The sequence below is a fragment of the Aedes albopictus genome, chromosome 2 (assembly GCF_035046485.1).
Source record: "Aedes albopictus strain Foshan chromosome 2, AalbF5, whole genome shotgun sequence".
Lineage (NCBI taxonomy): Eukaryota > Metazoa > Arthropoda > Insecta > Diptera > Culicidae > Aedes > Aedes albopictus.
Genome location: NC_085137.1, coordinates 251,899,941 through 251,916,985, shown reverse-complemented (window position 1 = coordinate 251,916,985; position 17,045 = coordinate 251,899,941). Strand labels below are relative to the sequence as shown.

General features: G+C 39.4%; 1 protein-coding gene across 6 annotated transcripts in view; it reads left to right on the top strand.

The window, feature by feature from the left end:
- The window catches only part of LOC115258949 (semaphorin-1A), a 629,606-nt gene that overhangs the window by 507,036 nt on the left and 105,525 nt on the right, over positions 1-17,045 (top strand). For all 6 annotated transcript variants that reach the window (XM_062851525.1, XM_062851522.1, XM_062851523.1 and 3 more), the window contains exon 5: positions 6,717-6,821. In XM_062851525.1, the coding sequence (XP_062707509.1) occupies positions 6,717-6,821 (105 nt within the window). The remainder of the gene's footprint in view (positions 1-6,716; positions 6,822-17,045) is intronic.

The window sequence follows — 17,045 nt, the reverse complement described above, 5'->3', positions numbered from 1 at the left end:
AAGTACTTACTCTGAATCGAATTCAATAAATGCGAGAAAAAACGTATTTTACAATAAAGATAATTTCTGCCAAATCACGGTGCAATTCAATTCGTTTCTGATCGTCGTTTTGTTTTGATCACCTACCGTTGTCAGCTACATAGGCCGTAGCGAATATGGAAGGTAATCCACTTGATTGATCGGAGTAGTTGTAGTGTGCACGGTGGGCTTACTCGCGCACAGCTCCCCTTCGTCTTGTATCATCTAGATTTCTTTGGAACACATTTTTTGCAGAGTTCGGCATTCTTGCAACATGCCCTGCCCACCGTATCCTTCCGGCTTTAGCAACCTTCGTGCTCGTGCCTAATTCTGCGCCGCAATTGATCATTCTCCTGCACCTTATGCCATAATTCAAAAGCTACAACGAATGAAACATACTGTGAATAGATCTTAGCGTGCTTAGGAGGGTGGCCGACACAGCCGGGTATGGGACAAGGAGCTTTGTTCATTTTTTCCCACCATGTTTATCCGCCCGTCGCTTGCACTCTAATGAACATTGGAGGCCAGAGCGAGCATCAATAGGATGGCAGAGGCTACGCGAAAGCGCACTGACGAACAAGGCTCAAAGAGACAGATAGGATATCCATTTCATCGCAAATCCTTGGCGCACTGATTTCCACCGCCCGCCCCCCAAAGAGGTGGGGCGTGGTGTGTAAAGCTCGCTTGAAATGAAACCAGTCAGCGGCAGAGGCAGCAGCAGCACCAGCATCCAAGCCAACGACGGAACAGGTAAATGACTGATAGAATGTTGGCCGGCTCGGCTGGAAGGACCAAGTGCTGAACAATGGCATCTCGTCAAGCGAAAGTGGATCATGGCATCATTTTTTTTTCTATCTAAAGGCTTCCATTCTGTCCGTAGAGGCAGGACACAACATTCATTTATCTGCGCCTAAAGAGGTTTAACGTAACAGCCTCCCAACTAGGTATTACAATGATACCGTGATGATGACCGCCGTCAGTTGTTGGATTCCTGAATGTGTACCCTGGCATTAACGAGTTAGGGGCAGAACTTGCAATATGTTTTGCAGATGGTACTGGTTTGGTAAATAAGTTTTGATATACTTTTTCCGATGTTTCTATTCGATTGTCGCAAATCACGAATGAATATTTTCAAATCGGAGAAATGTATTAAAGCTATATTATGGAAAGGACTTTACTGAAAATCATGTTCAAACGCTTCCCCAATGTCTTGTCTACGGGTTTATCATGTCAGCCAAAGAAGATCCTAAATACATGTGCCAAACCATCCTTAAACAAAGAGCCCATTACGCCCCAGTCAGCGAAGTTAAATTCAACAAACCATGCAAGAACACACAGCATGCGACGAAACCGAGGTAAAAACTAATATAATTTCCTCGGAAAATGATGACTTTTCCCCCTTCATCATGCAACCAGCAAACACCGGGAGAGGCGAAATTGTGCGGGGCGAAGGAATAACCCCCCGATGGAATTCGGAACTCGCTGTCGACTTTGCCCGATGGCATTCTGTTATTATTCCGCAGAATACAATTCCGAAACTATTTCCTTGTTCAATTTTCTTTGGCAATTTTCCACCCTGCAACTGTCGTCGTCGTCGTCGTCGCTACTGGCCACCGCCACCGTCATCGTTTGAGGAGGGCATCTTTTCTAACATGCTTTCGATATTTGTTGAAGGAAGGGGAAGGGGTATTTGCATTCATGGTACAAACGACGTTCGCTTTACTAAGTTTGCATTTCTTTACTGATGTCTCGGTTTTAACCTGTCGTCTGAAATATTTTCTCCCTTCCCATCACCACCACCATTTAAGTCGGTAAACATATCAAGCATTTCGAGCATACTACTGGACGGGAGGTATTGAACGACTAAGAGGATGGAAATTTGTAAGAAAATCAGATTCACTTCAAGAGTATTTCAGAATATGACACACGTCGCGACCAACATTGATTCGAAAATGGAAGATTATCTTGAAATCCATTAACCCATGTATTGATCAAGTATTGAAATGTGGAATAGGGTTACCATTACCATTTTAATCCTAAAAGGGATACCTTCATGGCCTCAGTTTCGTCATCTCGCTGAGTGTGTTCCATCAAAGACGAGCTCTGAAAGGCGCTTGGGGTCCAATGGACCCCAGGTATCCCTTTTAGGGTTAAGCAATGTACTCCCATTTTAATCCCACTGTTGTTTAAGTTTCATATTTGTTTCTTTTATAAAGACAGAGCACCTTCTCTTCTTCTTCTTCTTCTTCTTCTTCTTCTTCTTCTTCTTCTTCTTCTTCTTCTTCTTCTTCTTCTTCTTCTTCTTCTACTACTTCTGCTTCTTCTTCTTCTTCTTTTTCTTCTTCTTCTTCTTCTTATTCTTTTTTTCTTCTTCTTTATGGCTCGACGTTCTCTATGGCACTTTTCCTGCCTCTCTGTTTAACTTAGTGTTCTTTGAGCTCTTCCACAGTTATTAATTGAAGGTCTTTCTTTGCCCGTCATTGCATGAATTTGTTTATTGTGAGGCAAGTACAATGATACACTATGCCCCGGACGTCGAGAATTTTTTTCCGACTGGAAAGGGAATCGAATCCGCCGTCTCCAGATTGGCGATCCATAGCCTGAACCACAAGGCTAACTGGAGGAAGAGCACCTATGATAGCCAAATTTATTTCAATGAAACCCGTAGCTAAACGTCGAAGGAACGAATGCTATGACGAGAAGTGCACAGTGATTTTGGAGGAGAGGAGCACAGCACGGGCGGTAATGCTGCAGCATGGAGCTCGACAGACCGTGATCTTCCAGATTTCTCTTTTCAGGAATTTCTCTTGGAATACCAGAAGAATTTACTACTATGATTTTTTAATGAATACTTGCTGTTTTTTTTTAAACAGTTTCAGCTGGGGTTTCTTCAGTAACACTTAAGTTTACAAAATAAAACGAAAGTCGTGAACTTCTATCAACGACCGAAATTTCTGATGCACAATTACGTGCTGATTTCAAGACCGTGCTTCAAAAAAATTGGAGAAGAACAGTTATATAAAAATATGGAATATATTAAAACTAAAATATCTTGCGTAACAATCAACCAATTTTAAATCTTTTTGCATGAATTGAAAGCTGACTATAGTATGTTTCGATTATCTGAACACCCTTTTTCCGTCAGATTGGACGATTTCAATTTCAGGACAAACGTCTTGAAATCCCGCTTCAACAGTGCATCAGAACTTCAAACGCAGAAATCTCAAGAAGCAAGTTTCAAACAACAGTGCATTTTATTACTTTGTTCTTGCTCACTTGTAATATGCTTAAAATATGAAGGTCAGATGCGCTGGTTTTGTTTTCAATAAGAAAAAGTCAATTTAAAATTCTTTCTCAACGTGCATATGAAATATAAGATGTTACCGCGTAGAAACGGCTATCTCAGTCTTAATTTATGACGATTTATTTTATTCTACCCGACGTTTCGGCCATGGGTTTTGGCTTTTTTTAAGGTTAAAATTGTCTATCGTCCTTGTCCTTGTTACAATTTGCATTTGCTTTTGTTACAGAAAATTTTCAGCTCAATCGGAGCATTTGTTACGGAGAATGAAATGTTAGAAGGGAGCAACTTTGCTTGAAAATAGAACAAACATCGATTTCAAATCGTCAGCCTTGTATGGAAAGTCGAAAAATCTGCTCTACTGTAATGTTTTTCATTCGCGTTTTTGAACTCAGGGCAAGATTCTACATATAAATGATCACCAGCTTACCGAGTTCAAAAATGCTGTAAACTAGTGTGATTGCTCTTTAAAGTCCTCCAAGTATTCCTGGAGGATTCCCAAAAAAAACATCAGGAACTCCAGCAAGGATTCCTGGTGCATTCAACCAGAAATGTCTGAATGACCAGCAGCATTCCGGAACCATTTGTCAAGTGGATTTCCAGAATTCACTCAATAATTCAGAAAAAAATATCTGGAGGAATCCTTGTAGAAATCCACAGCGGAAAACTTCGAGGAAATATCTGAAGAATTCATAGCAGAATTTTTTGTAGGAATCTCAGCTATAACTGCATGGGTAATTCCCTCTATAAATGACTAATAGTCATTGACTATGTTGGTGCAGCAGAGGACGGGAACGAACCAACTCCCACGCTGAGGGAAGTTAAGGATGCAATCCACCAACTTAAATACAACAAAGCGGCTGGTAAGGACGATATCGCCTCAGCATATGCGCAAAATCTCGAGGCCGCGATGCCAGACGAGGGCGAGCTCGACGAGGCCCCTCTAGAGGACTGCTGGAGTACAGTGAAAGCAGCCATCAACGACGCAGCCGAGAGCACCATTGGGTACCTGGAACGGAATCGACGGAACGAATGGTTCGACGAAGAGTGCAGAACGGTTTTGGAGGAGAAGAACGCAACGAGGGCGGTAATGCTGCAGCAAGGGACTCCACAGAACGTGGAACGTTACAAACAGAAGCGGAAACAACAGACCCGCCTCTTTCGGGAGACAAAGCGCCGCATTGAAGAAGTGGAGTGCGAAGAAATGGAACTGCTGTGCCGTTCCCAAGAAACACGGAAGTTCGATCAGAAGCTCAACGCATCCCGCAACGGCTTCGTGCAGCGAGCCGAAATATGCAGGGCTAAAGACGGAGGCCTCTTGACGGACGGACGTGAGGTGATCGAAAGGTGGAAGCAGTACTTCGATCAGCCCCTGAACGGCGTGGAGAACGTAGGCACGAGAGAACACGGCAACGGAGGAAACGACGACGCCAGTGTAGCGGAGGACGGAAATGAACCAGCGTGGGAGTTGGTTTATTTCCGTCCTCCGCTGCACTGGCGTCGTCGTTAAGGATGCCATTCCCCAGCTCAAAACCAACTAAGCAGCTGGTAAGGATGGTATCGCAGCTGAACTCATCAAGATGGGCCCAGAAAAGTTGACCACCTGTCTGCATCGTTTAAAGTCAGGATCTGGGAAACCAAACAGCTACCGGAGGAGTGGAAAGAAGGGGTAATCTGCCCCATTTACAAGAAAGGCGACCATTTGGAATGTGAGAACTTCAAGCGATCACCATTTTGAATGCCGCCTTCAAAGTGCTATCCCAGATCAACTTCCATCGTCTTTCACCTAAAACAAATGAGTTCGTGGGAAGTTACCAAGCCGGTTTCATCGACGGCCGGTCGACAACGGACCAGATCTTCATCGTACGGCAACTCCTCCAGAAATGCCGTGAATACCAGGTCCCAACGCACCACCTGTTCATCGACTTCAAGGCGGCATACGACAGTATCGACCGCACAGAGCTATGGAAAAACATGGACGAGAACAGCTTTCGCGGGAAGACTACCAGACTGATTTAGAGTAACGATGGACGGTGTGCAGAACAGCGTAAGGATGTCGGGTGAGCTATCCAATTCATTCGAATCTCGACGGGGACTACGACAAGGTCACTGACAAGGTGCTGGACTTTACTGCCTACTATTCAACATCGCCCTGGAAGGTGTTATGCGACATGCCGGGCTCAACAGCCGGGGTACGATCTTCACGAAAACCGGTCAATTTGTCTGTTTTGCGGATGACATGGATATTATTGCTAGAACATTTGGAACGGTGGCAGAACTGTACACCCGCCTGAAACGTGAAGCAACAAAGTACGGACTGGTGGTGAATGCGGCTAAGATAAAGTTCATTGTGGTAGGTGGGACTGAGCGAGACAGGGCAAGCCTTGGAAGCAATGTTACGATAGACGGGGATACTTTCGAGGTGGTAGAAGAATTCGTCTACCTCGGTTCCTTGCTAACGGCTGACAATAACGTGAGCCATGAAATACGAAAGCGCTTCATCAGTGGAAGTCGTGCCTGCTACGGGCTCCAGGAGAAACTGCGGTCAAAAAGAATTCGCCCCACTCCGAATGTATCATGTACAAGACGGTGGTCCTCTACGGACACGAGACATGGACGATGCTCGAGAAGGACCACCAAGCACTCGGAGTTTTCGAGCGACGCGTGCTAAGGACGATCTTCGGCGGCGTGCGGCGGAGAAGGATGAACCACGAGCTCGCTGCACCACTCTACGGTGAAACCAACATCCTGAAAATGGCTGAAGCTGGACGGATATGGTGAGCAGGGCATGTTGCAACAACGCCACATTGTTGATTCAGTATAATCAACGCATTGTTGAACTAAATAAATGAATGAGTAACGCGCTTGTGATTAAATGTTCCATTTTTTCTACAAGAGATCAACATTCCAAACTAAAAAATACAACAGATGGCTTTTTTGTATGGTAATAAAACCGCTAACCTGTGCTCAAGTACGTCATAATTTTGTGAAATACAAGCTCAATTTGTATGACAAAAAGTGTGTTGTTATTGATTTTTGACGACCAGCCGTTTAGCATGCAAATGATTTTCTAATTTTTTTCCTACGTTTTGTACAGCTCATTCCTACGATATCTTTCTTTTGATTAAAAAAAAGCCTCCTAGAAGGACATGAAATCACGTATAATATCGATTTTGGGGTAAATTGGCTACGGCCAGTGCGCACGTTGTCCCAAAGGAGCGGCAAATCTCCCCAAGGATGGTCAAATAACAAAATACCGCGCACGTATATTTCCGAGGTCCCCAACCAACCACTCTTGAGTCGGGAAGAAATCATTTTCTTTCCGTCAGCCTTACCACCCACCATCCTTGCGTTCGTCGTTCTCATTATTGTCTACTTTCTTTCCTTTTCTTTCCAGATAACGAACTCTATTCCGGCACGGTGGCTGACTTCAGCGGTCTTGACCCAATTATCTACCGGGAACCACTGCAGACCGAGCAGTACGACAGTTTGAGCCTGAACGGTAATAAAATGTCACTAATTTATGTTTATGTGCCACAGTAAAGTTCCTCCCCTTTCCCGACCTCATTGTTCCCGCGACTCCTATTTTCCAACCCTCCCGGTTCCTTCAGAGCTATAGTGGCGCTTGGCTTTTTATTCGTAAATTTCCGCTATCTTCAGTCGGTCGGTGCGGTAGTGGTGTGCTGAATCATGATTTGCCATAATTATTTGACTGACGTGAGGGAGAACACTAACAACCGCAACGCTCATTCGGATGCCGGCACCACACCAGTTCTACCCGAACGTCGTAGTATCGTGCTCGTGATAGCACCACAAGGTGTCGGCGGCCACTGGGATGATTGATGATTACACTCGAAATAATTGCCAACCAGATCTAATTACCAGTTTTGTGTGGGAATCAAATAAAAGTGGGGGATGTCGTTGATACACGGTACTATGGAAAAATGATATAGCTTACAATCTATAAAGTTAAAAGTTACCTTCAAACATTCTGGAACTACAGTCCTGGTATGACAAAAGATGTATAAGTTCAGAAAATAGGTTTGCATAACCTGCTGCTTTCAGGTTTGGAGTCTGCGGTGTGTTACCAGCGGCGTCATGGTCGCGATTTTTTTCCGCAGTCAAGTTCGCAGATTGTGAACAATCCTCGGTACCCACTTACGTAATTTATGTTTAGTCCCTTACTGTCAGAGCTGTTAGATCGGTGTAATACGCTAAATATAATTTACACAAAAGGCTATTTACACGGAAAAAATACACGGCAATGAATATTTATTGGGTACCGCACTGGACACAGAAAACTCAATGGTTTTCTTTGGTACATCGAGGTCTTGAAATTAGTCTTGGGTTTACGGTGAGGTTCTAAGATGCACACAGTCACAGTTCCGATCGTTGAGTTAGGCGGCTCTCAAACGACATCAATATATTGATGGTTTGAAGAAACACATCAATATATTGATGCCGTGTGAAGCGGACCCCATACGAGCATTAATACTTCATCAATATCGGTACTGTTTGTCGAAATTTTCATCAAACCTTCAGCCTAATAGAAAGATTTTCCAAAAATACATTGGAAAAACCATGAATTTGACGAAAATTCTGACAAAAAGTACTGATTTTGATAAAGTATTGATGCTCGTGTGGGGCCCGCTTGAAGGCGACATCAATATATTGATGCAAAAATTGAGGAAAATCAGAAAAGTTTGATTTCGCGTTTCAATATTTCCCCTCATTTCCCCTCTCAGTTCGATCGCGGTAGCCGAGGGCAGCCGAAGCGAAGCATGTTTTGTGCGTGTCACCGGCATTTGTTTCGATCGGGATCATGAAAAAATCGACTTTTGTGTGGAGCGTCTCAGTGTGGGTAAACCGTGTCGGACTCTGAGAAAATATTGTCGAGAATTATTGACAAGAAAAATATTGACAATATGTACTTCTGTCGTCTGGGACCCGCTTTAGATAAAATCCGACCAATGCATTGGGTTGATATTTAGATCTTCTAGAACACGGAATGAATAGCCGCAGACAAACAGACATAAAAGGGTCCCCACACGAGCATCAATACTTCATCAATATCGCCACTTTTTGACGAAATTTCCAACAAACCTTGAGCCTAATCAAATGGTTTTCCAAAAATACATTGGGAAAACCACGAGTTTGACGAAAATTCCAACAAAAAGTATCGATATTCATAAAGTACTGATGCTCGTGTGGGGCCCGCTTTACACTCTAATTTTGTCCACCGTGCAGCGATTTAACGATCCGTTTGAACATTCAGTAGTTGGTGAACGATTCACACTACCTTCACCTAGTTCATGGTTGGTCAAACTCCGTATGTTCAGCTTTGCACAGAATATGCATCTGTGATTATGTTTAAAGTCACGGAATAGATCTAAAAGCTGGCCGCAGTGACTTATATATCCAACAAGGAATTAAAAAAAATGTTCTGAATCGCAAACGGTTTGGAAGACTTTTTGGAATTTTATTGCACATTATTTCAGTTATTCCTATTAGATATTCCTAAATGTTTGAAGAAATTATCTGAGAAATTTGCAAAAGAAGATCATAAAAATTTACAAAAAGGTTTCTGAAGCTGCAATACGCTGAAAGATTTGTAAGAGGAATTTCTGAACATTTGCCTGAAAATTTTCCAAATGAATGTGCTTTTTCCGAAGAAATATCCAAAAGAATGGCCGAAGCAGTTTTCCGACCAATTCGTGATAAAAATACAAAGGCATTAAAGAAGGAGCCTTAAATAATTGCCACACAAATTCCCGAACGCTTTACAAAAAAAACGAAAGAAATATCAGGAACAGGAACTTACAAATAAATTGCCGAATTATTTCAAAATAAATTCATGTAGGCTTAATCAACTCCCAAAGTAGTTGCTGAAGAATTATAAAAAAATACCGAAAAAACATCCGAAAGAATATCCAAAGGATCTACAAAGAAATTTTTGAAAACAAATCTGTTGCAACGGGGGATTCATCTCGCATCGGATGATTTACGGACGCTGGAACAAAAATCAGTTTCACAGCCCTAACAGATGCTCGAAACTATTGTCGTCGCGGTTGAAAGCCGAAGTTTACCCACACGCGACAATTGATTTTTCTCCAAATCCATAAGTAAAACTTAACGTCGGACGTAGTGCGCTAGACAGCGGACCTGGCCCTCTATCCAGCGCATTTTGCCCGACATACGTCCAACGCACTGGCACTGCTTAGGAGAAAAGTCAATTTCGCGTGTCAAAAATTCCGATTTTCAACTGCACGCACAATACCTATTTAAAAAAAGAATATTATTTAACTTACACTTTTAGTTTCGTTCAGAAGTCAACATAGTAGTAAATATTTTTTCACGTATGACATACAATTTGTCGTTTCCACTACAGTGCTTGTGCATACAACTTGTACAAGAACTTGTATGCAAGCAAAACAACTTATCTATTTACAATTGCAGTATCATTCGACTATGATTTCATGGGTCTTATTTGACTTTTTGATTGATTTCGCTAAATTTTATTGACGCTTTGACCCGCAGGATCGACATCACTGCGTACAATGATCGATGATTGTGCGCCAAAAGGCATCACCGCGCTGCCGCCGTTGTCGTTGTATTGTGGTGGGTGGTAAACACCACCAGCCAAATTTTGAGTGCGGTCGAAACAAATCGTTAAAATTTCTAATTTTGAACGACATTGATGTAATGTGAATACATTTTTATGTCAAATATCTTACGTGAAATGTTTTATTTGTGTAATGTTGTGTAAAGTTGAATTTAGGCAATGATATAGACTGTTTCAGAAATTATAAATACACTTTGTTTATTAAATGAAATGAACTGTTCTATTGATTTTCACCAACTTCTTTCAGAGTATAACACATTGTACTCCATATTTTTATATTTCCTTTCAATTGTCTTGATATTTTAAAGAACAGTCGAGTTCTCTAACAAATAACTTAATTTTTCAAATTTGCAATTGCACAAAGGTGTTTTTTAATGATTTCAACATTATTTATCACTAAATACCAGAAATTATCTAAATTTTTATCACATTTGCTTTCTCAACAAGTTGTCTAAGGAATGCTTTGATCAAAATTTGGGAAAATCGATAAAGGCATTTCCACAATATTTTTTTCGGAGATCAAGTTTCTTATTTTTTAAGGTATTCTACGAAACATTAGAACTACAACACAGTTTCTTAGCTTTCCTGAACGCATTTAATCTAAACAAACTTATTTTTTCAGCTCATTCGATCCTTCGGAGGGCAAAGCTTGTCATTCCATAAAAACGAATGCAGTTAGCAGTAATTAAGACATTCGTTTGATTAACGTTTGTTGTTACTAGTGTTGTTGAGAAATGTGAAACAAAAATTTTTGCATTGAGAAGGGCCGTAATGGTGATTCTTGATCAAATATTCTGGTAAAAATTACTTTTACCAATCGAGAAATATGTTTTATTTTCGATGCAGTAATTTTTATTGTGTTTGGAAATTAAATATTTTATCTGTGAGATTTTTTTCTTGTCTACTATGCTACATTTTTTGACCACTTTGTGCAACTTCAAATTTTAATCATCTAGTTCACAGAGCCCTATTTTTTAACTTTTACCAGAAACATTTACAAAATTGGTATTATTTGCTTCGTTAGCATGTTTACTATAAGAGCTAGAAGAAACTTTTTTGGATATTGTGCTCAAATGGAAATGGCAGTTAATCTTTAGTGTATTTATAATTTCTGAAACAGTCTATATTAAAGAAGCCATTTTGTGATGACACGCTAAAAGACCATTATAAGCTTGTTTCATCATAAATAGTGTTTGGTGCTAACTGCAGATGGTGGCTATATACTGCCTATGATCACATACCTGTCCCATATGAATAGAAAACCCTGCAAATATGGGACTGATATGCGATCATAGGCAGTATAGTCCAAAGATTGATAGTTCAACACTTCGGTAACAATAATTGTTTTTATTTTAATATTATAAAGCCGCATAAGATGCTATATTACTTCTTAATAGTACTCACCGTAAATCGCATAACATCGCTTCATGTCCCGCCCACGCATACCAGGAACCTAAATATTATCGAACTTGCATGAACCTAAAATTTTCATTGGGTTTCAGCTTATGGTCTAACCTTTCAGAAAAGCCTTTGTTCAACATATTCTATCGGGGAAAATTGAAATAAATCAAGTTTGAAGATATTCTACCAAATGAGGTATATTCAGAGCATAATTTTGTTGATCATCCCGAACTGCAAACAACAAGGCATCGTGCGTGAACTGTCACATACCCGATGGTCTCTTCTTAGTTTTATAAACATTATATTCACTTGTCATTTCTCCGGCATCTGTGTTATATGATCAGCCCAAGGGGGTCTGCCGTGGTTAATTAGTTCATTTTTTCTATTTTGTGGGCTTCGTGGTCATGCGGTTAGTGGTGGTAAACGTTTAGGTGTATAGTATGTAGTAAGTCATTGAGTGAGACTCGGAAAAAACTTTTCGTGAAACGAAAAATTCCTAGCTAGCCTCTGTGTGTTGTCGGTATATGATGATAGCAATATTCAGTCTGTTCAGCGTCTGGCTGAAGACGGTGTGAACTGCCATATTTGTTTGATATTTTAAGTAACATGAACATTCACCGGTACGATTTCTAGTACGATGGCTGGTATATCTTCTTTACCCCTACTGCAATATCGCAGCTTTTTTCATCAGCCTTTATTTACGTGGTTAGCTTTAGTTATGCCATCGTCCTGCTAATAATTGGGTGGAAAACAACTAAGAAGCATTAACGAGGACAGCAATGTGTGTGTGGTGAGGCGCACAGTATACCAGAAGACGAGGCACGCTATTTAGCAATGTAAACTTCAATTTTAGACGTCAACTTGTGACGTCATCCTTATCGTCCTTTTACTTGGATGAAATTGATGAGGAGCAATCGATCGATCAAAAAGTCATTTTTGAACATCTTCTTCCTCTTCTTTATGGCTCTACCTCCCCACTGGGACTTGGCCTGCCTCGCTTCAACTTAGTGTTCTTTGGGCACTTCCACAGTTATTAATTGAAGGGCTTTATTTGCCTGCCATTGCATGAATTTGTATGTTGTGAGGCAAGGACAATGATACACTATGCCCAGGGAATCGAGAAAATTTTCCCGACCGGAACGGGAATCGAACCCGCCGTCTCCGGATTGGCGATCCATAGCCTTAACCACTGGGCTAACTGGAGACCCCATTTTTGAACATATTATTTAAAAAAAAACGGATTTTAGTGAAAAATTGAAGTTGCTTTATGAAAATTTCACTGCAACGTCAGAAAATATAGGAAATGATGTGGTCGAAATTTGAATAATTGTAATCCAGTGATTTTGGGTTACAACCATCGTCAAAGTTGCAGTACTTATTTGGATGCCCACAGTTTTCACTTCGTATGGACCATAATTAAGCACCGGTGCAGCAGAAAAGCCTACGTCAATTCGTTCCATTCCATGTTTAGTTCTAAGTTTTTAATAAATAATTAATATTGTATGACGCGTTTACTTAAATTTCCGTATATTAGTAATTTATAATATGACAACCCACTAGTAATACATAGTGTGTTACGTGTAATCTGTTACAAACATATGTCAATGAATAGACAATTGTTTATAATTGTCAGCTTAAGTTTTTTGTATGAATTTCATATGTTGGCTACTGTAAAAACTCTATTGAGGGGGTCAGAAGCAGAGGGGTGTAAGTGACCAAAACCTTATTTTGAGATAATGACCGAAAACTTTGACATCTTATAAAAAAATCAACAATATTCGAAAAAGTTTGGATTTGCCCCGAACACTCTACTATCAAGTAACTTCACCATCTGAGATGGACACAGACATTATATACGCTGTTTTTCTGCAGATAGGAAATTTTGATTTTTTGGGTTAGTGTCACTTACACCCCTTTACCACCAAACTGTTGACTTACACCCCTTTGGCACCAAACAAGTTCTCAATAGGCCATATACTCTACATGTAGACTCAAGTATTACTATGAATAAAATTGTCCCTAAAATGTTTAATTTCATTTTAAATGAATAATGCAAGCAACCACGATGATGAGGAAGCATTATTACTTTTTCTGAATTCAAAAATCAGATGAAGTATTGACAAATTAAGAAAATTAATTTAACCCTAGTGGGATGTTGGGGTCATTATGACCCAGGCTCCCTGAACAAACACTGCACTATCGTGATGCGTCTAGCGTAACATTTTTTAAAATACACAAACATAAAACCTTAGTGACCGTTTTGTCGGATCAGTATCAGTATTTTCAAAAATGTTAGTTATTTTTATTATTAAATGTAAATAAAAATACATTTCAACCTGATATATTAAAAAAGATGAAAATTATAGTAAACCGGCTGTGCGGTTTTTTGGCATACAGCTCCATAGAGAAGTCCCACATAGAGAAGTAAATGTTCACGCCGATCGTTTCAGATATTTGCGAGTCTATAAGGGTAATACAGACAGACAGAAACTCATTATTAAATGTATAAATAGGTAGGCGTGCGCTACTAATACATGTTTGATCCTTCCTAATTATGGAAATCGCCAACAGTACGATTTAAAATCTAATTATTTATCGTACGGATTCTAAAACAGAGCCTCAATGACACCATATACGACGTAATGATGCACTTTTAGTGTAATACTGCGTATGTAAACTCGTCCCTGACAGTGGTTTCCAAGGAGTATATACTAAAATTTGGAGTTTGGGCGTCTCACGATTTCAAACGGTAATTTGTTAACTGCCCTACGTTTCATCCGTGTTTGGCAGCCTTCTTTTAGTAGAAATAGACCTAATTTTCCCTAGAAGAAGACTGCCAAACACAGCCGAAACGACGGATAGTTAGCAAAGCACCGCTTGAATTCGTGAGACTGTACAAACTTTTGGTAATCAAATTGATAACCTAATTCTAATCTTCACGATCTTTATGAAATCCTAAATTTTGGGATGAACAATTGTGAATGAAATGAAGTGTTGTAATCTTAATTGGTACATTATCGTCATTCGTACTCACGATGAGCAACTAAAAGAAGGTGATATGTATTGTCACATTTTTGTGTGAAAAAGTTCAGCAAAAATATCAGTCAATTAATATACTATCAATGTTTACGGCTAAGCCAGTCGAGTGAAAGTTTTACCTTATTCCAAAAGCTAGACTTCGCAAATACTGGCGTGAGTGAGAAATGTCATTATCCATCCAAGGGTAAATGACGAAAAGGTTACTGCTCCTCTCAGTAAGACTCGAACTAGTAGAACACCATCACTGCCATTATTAACTTGAGAATTTAAATTGATTGAAACCATGTTGAGCAGTTATATTGGAACAACAGGTTCAATGCGATTTCAACATTTTTAAGAACACATTCGCCAAGTGCGTCGTGGGTCCATGACATAAGGCATGATTAAAACCGTATTCAACAAGATCATAGATGTACATTAAATCATAAAAAAAATTAATTTAATACTTTATGTAAATATAATTAATTACTTACACCCCTCTGCCTCCAAGCAAATCTCCTCAACGGTTAAGCATCATATTTTCAATCAATGTTTTAACATGCTCAAACATTTTTAAAAATTACGGGTCTTTGGCAACAAGCAAAGCTGAACTCGTAGATTCACGTACGATATTTATCTCAATTTTGAATTTTTGGTCACTTACACCCCTCTGCCTCTAACCCCCTCTATTGTAAGCAAACAAGTGATGTTACATGCGTTACTATATATTACAATGCGTTACCAAGTGATGCCCGCCAACTTGTTTAATATAAGGTACACTGGACGAAAATTGGACCCTATATAATCTGACGCTGCAGTGAAATTTTCATAAAGCTACTTCAATTTTTCACTAAAATAAGGATTTCTTCAAAAGTATTTTTTTTTTCACATAACTTATCATAATTCAAAATATGAAATTTCTATTAATTTAAAATTTTGACCGTAGATTGTCAATATAAACTGATGATGAAGTGGTGCAATTTTCAGTCAAAAATTTTGATAATTGCCAAAGTTACAAAAGATTGAACTTGACGGATTTTGGGAGGAAAATTCGGCTCGGTTTTTTTTTGCTACTGAGTACTTGGAGATCTTGCAGGCGATATGCTAAGCTCATGTATCTGAGAGCTGGCGCGGGCTGTATCAGACGTACTCGTACTAGTGAAGGACGCCGAGCGAAAGTGTTTCATCTACACATTTTTGGCGGAGGAAGTCCTTGCACTAGAGTGTGCAGGGATCTTGCCTAGTGGGGGGGGGGGGGAGTGTCGGATAGTGTTTAGGTCACTACAATGATGGTGTAATATATGATCATGGTGTGAAATAGAATCCAGGTGTTACACACAATATGAATTCCCAATATGGGGTTTCAACATGCTATGCTATATCCCGGGTAGAGGCTAATGGCAAACAAAGGACAAAATAATAACTGGTTCGCCATCATATCTCGTTTTGCCATTCTTCTGTTATTATGAAAAACTTAAAATGGCTAATCAATACCAAAATATACAATCATAGCAAATCTTGTCATTGATATGTTATTCATGAATAATGCTAAATAACACATCAATAACAAAAATTACTATCATGGTGAAACTTGCAATTTAGCACCTTTTATAACGAATTGTATAAAATATCAAAACAATAGCATAATTTACATTCCTAGCTAAGTTTACCATAATTTTGATATTGTGAGAAATTATTTATAAACATTAGGCGCCATAACATATTTTACTCTTTATATACCATTAACTATTATATTGTATATTTCAAGCATAACGGTGGCTACGTTCATCAAAGTGAATTTGATTTTAAAGTTCGTTTCGTTTTGAGTTTTTATTTCCACAAAATAAAACTGTTTTTACATTGATTGATGAACTTAAAGTTTATTGAAGAAAAAAAAAGAAATAGCTCATTTTACCTTTCTTCTGCTACTTCGAAATAATAACTGAATCTACCATTATTTTATAATTGAATTTGAACAACTAAACCTACCATTATTTTGATCGCCACATAAACAGCTAAATTTGTTCTTATTCTGTTATCAATAACTCAAGAATGTCATATTTTGTTATTCACCGATAACAGTTAATTTGGGTCTTATTTTGTTATCAATATCTCAATAATAACCTATTTTGTTCTTCAATTTAATCCGCATGCTTTACCATTACTTTGTTATTACAATGGCAAAATAAGTTATTTTTATGTTTATCTGCTACGAAAGTTTTGTTATTTTATCTCTTATTTCAAACAAACAAATAACACATTTTGCCATTCAAACATTCTGTTTTAATGGTACAATTTGCCATTATTTTGCCATTAAGCTCTACCCGGGATGGTATGTAGCCCTGAAGAAGGTCCAATGCCTGCCTAAGCCGAAATCCGAAATTGTAAATCGCCAAGTACTTAACATTGGGATTCTGGAGGAGGCTTTGATAAACGCATCGTATAACTCATCTTCACGTTTCGACGCGCCGTCTTGTGTGCTTGCTATAGTACGCGCTCTCGAATCAAACGAGGTGATTTTTCCGAGTTTTTCGCGATTGTCGCGGCCGAAACGTACACTAATCGGAGCGTAAAGCGGTCCAGAAGGGAATAATAGTGGAAGTTTGGTGAAAATCGGTGAAAAACCGACCGAAAACAGTGATCCAGTGCATACCGTACGTGGTTGAAACAACAAAACAAACGGTG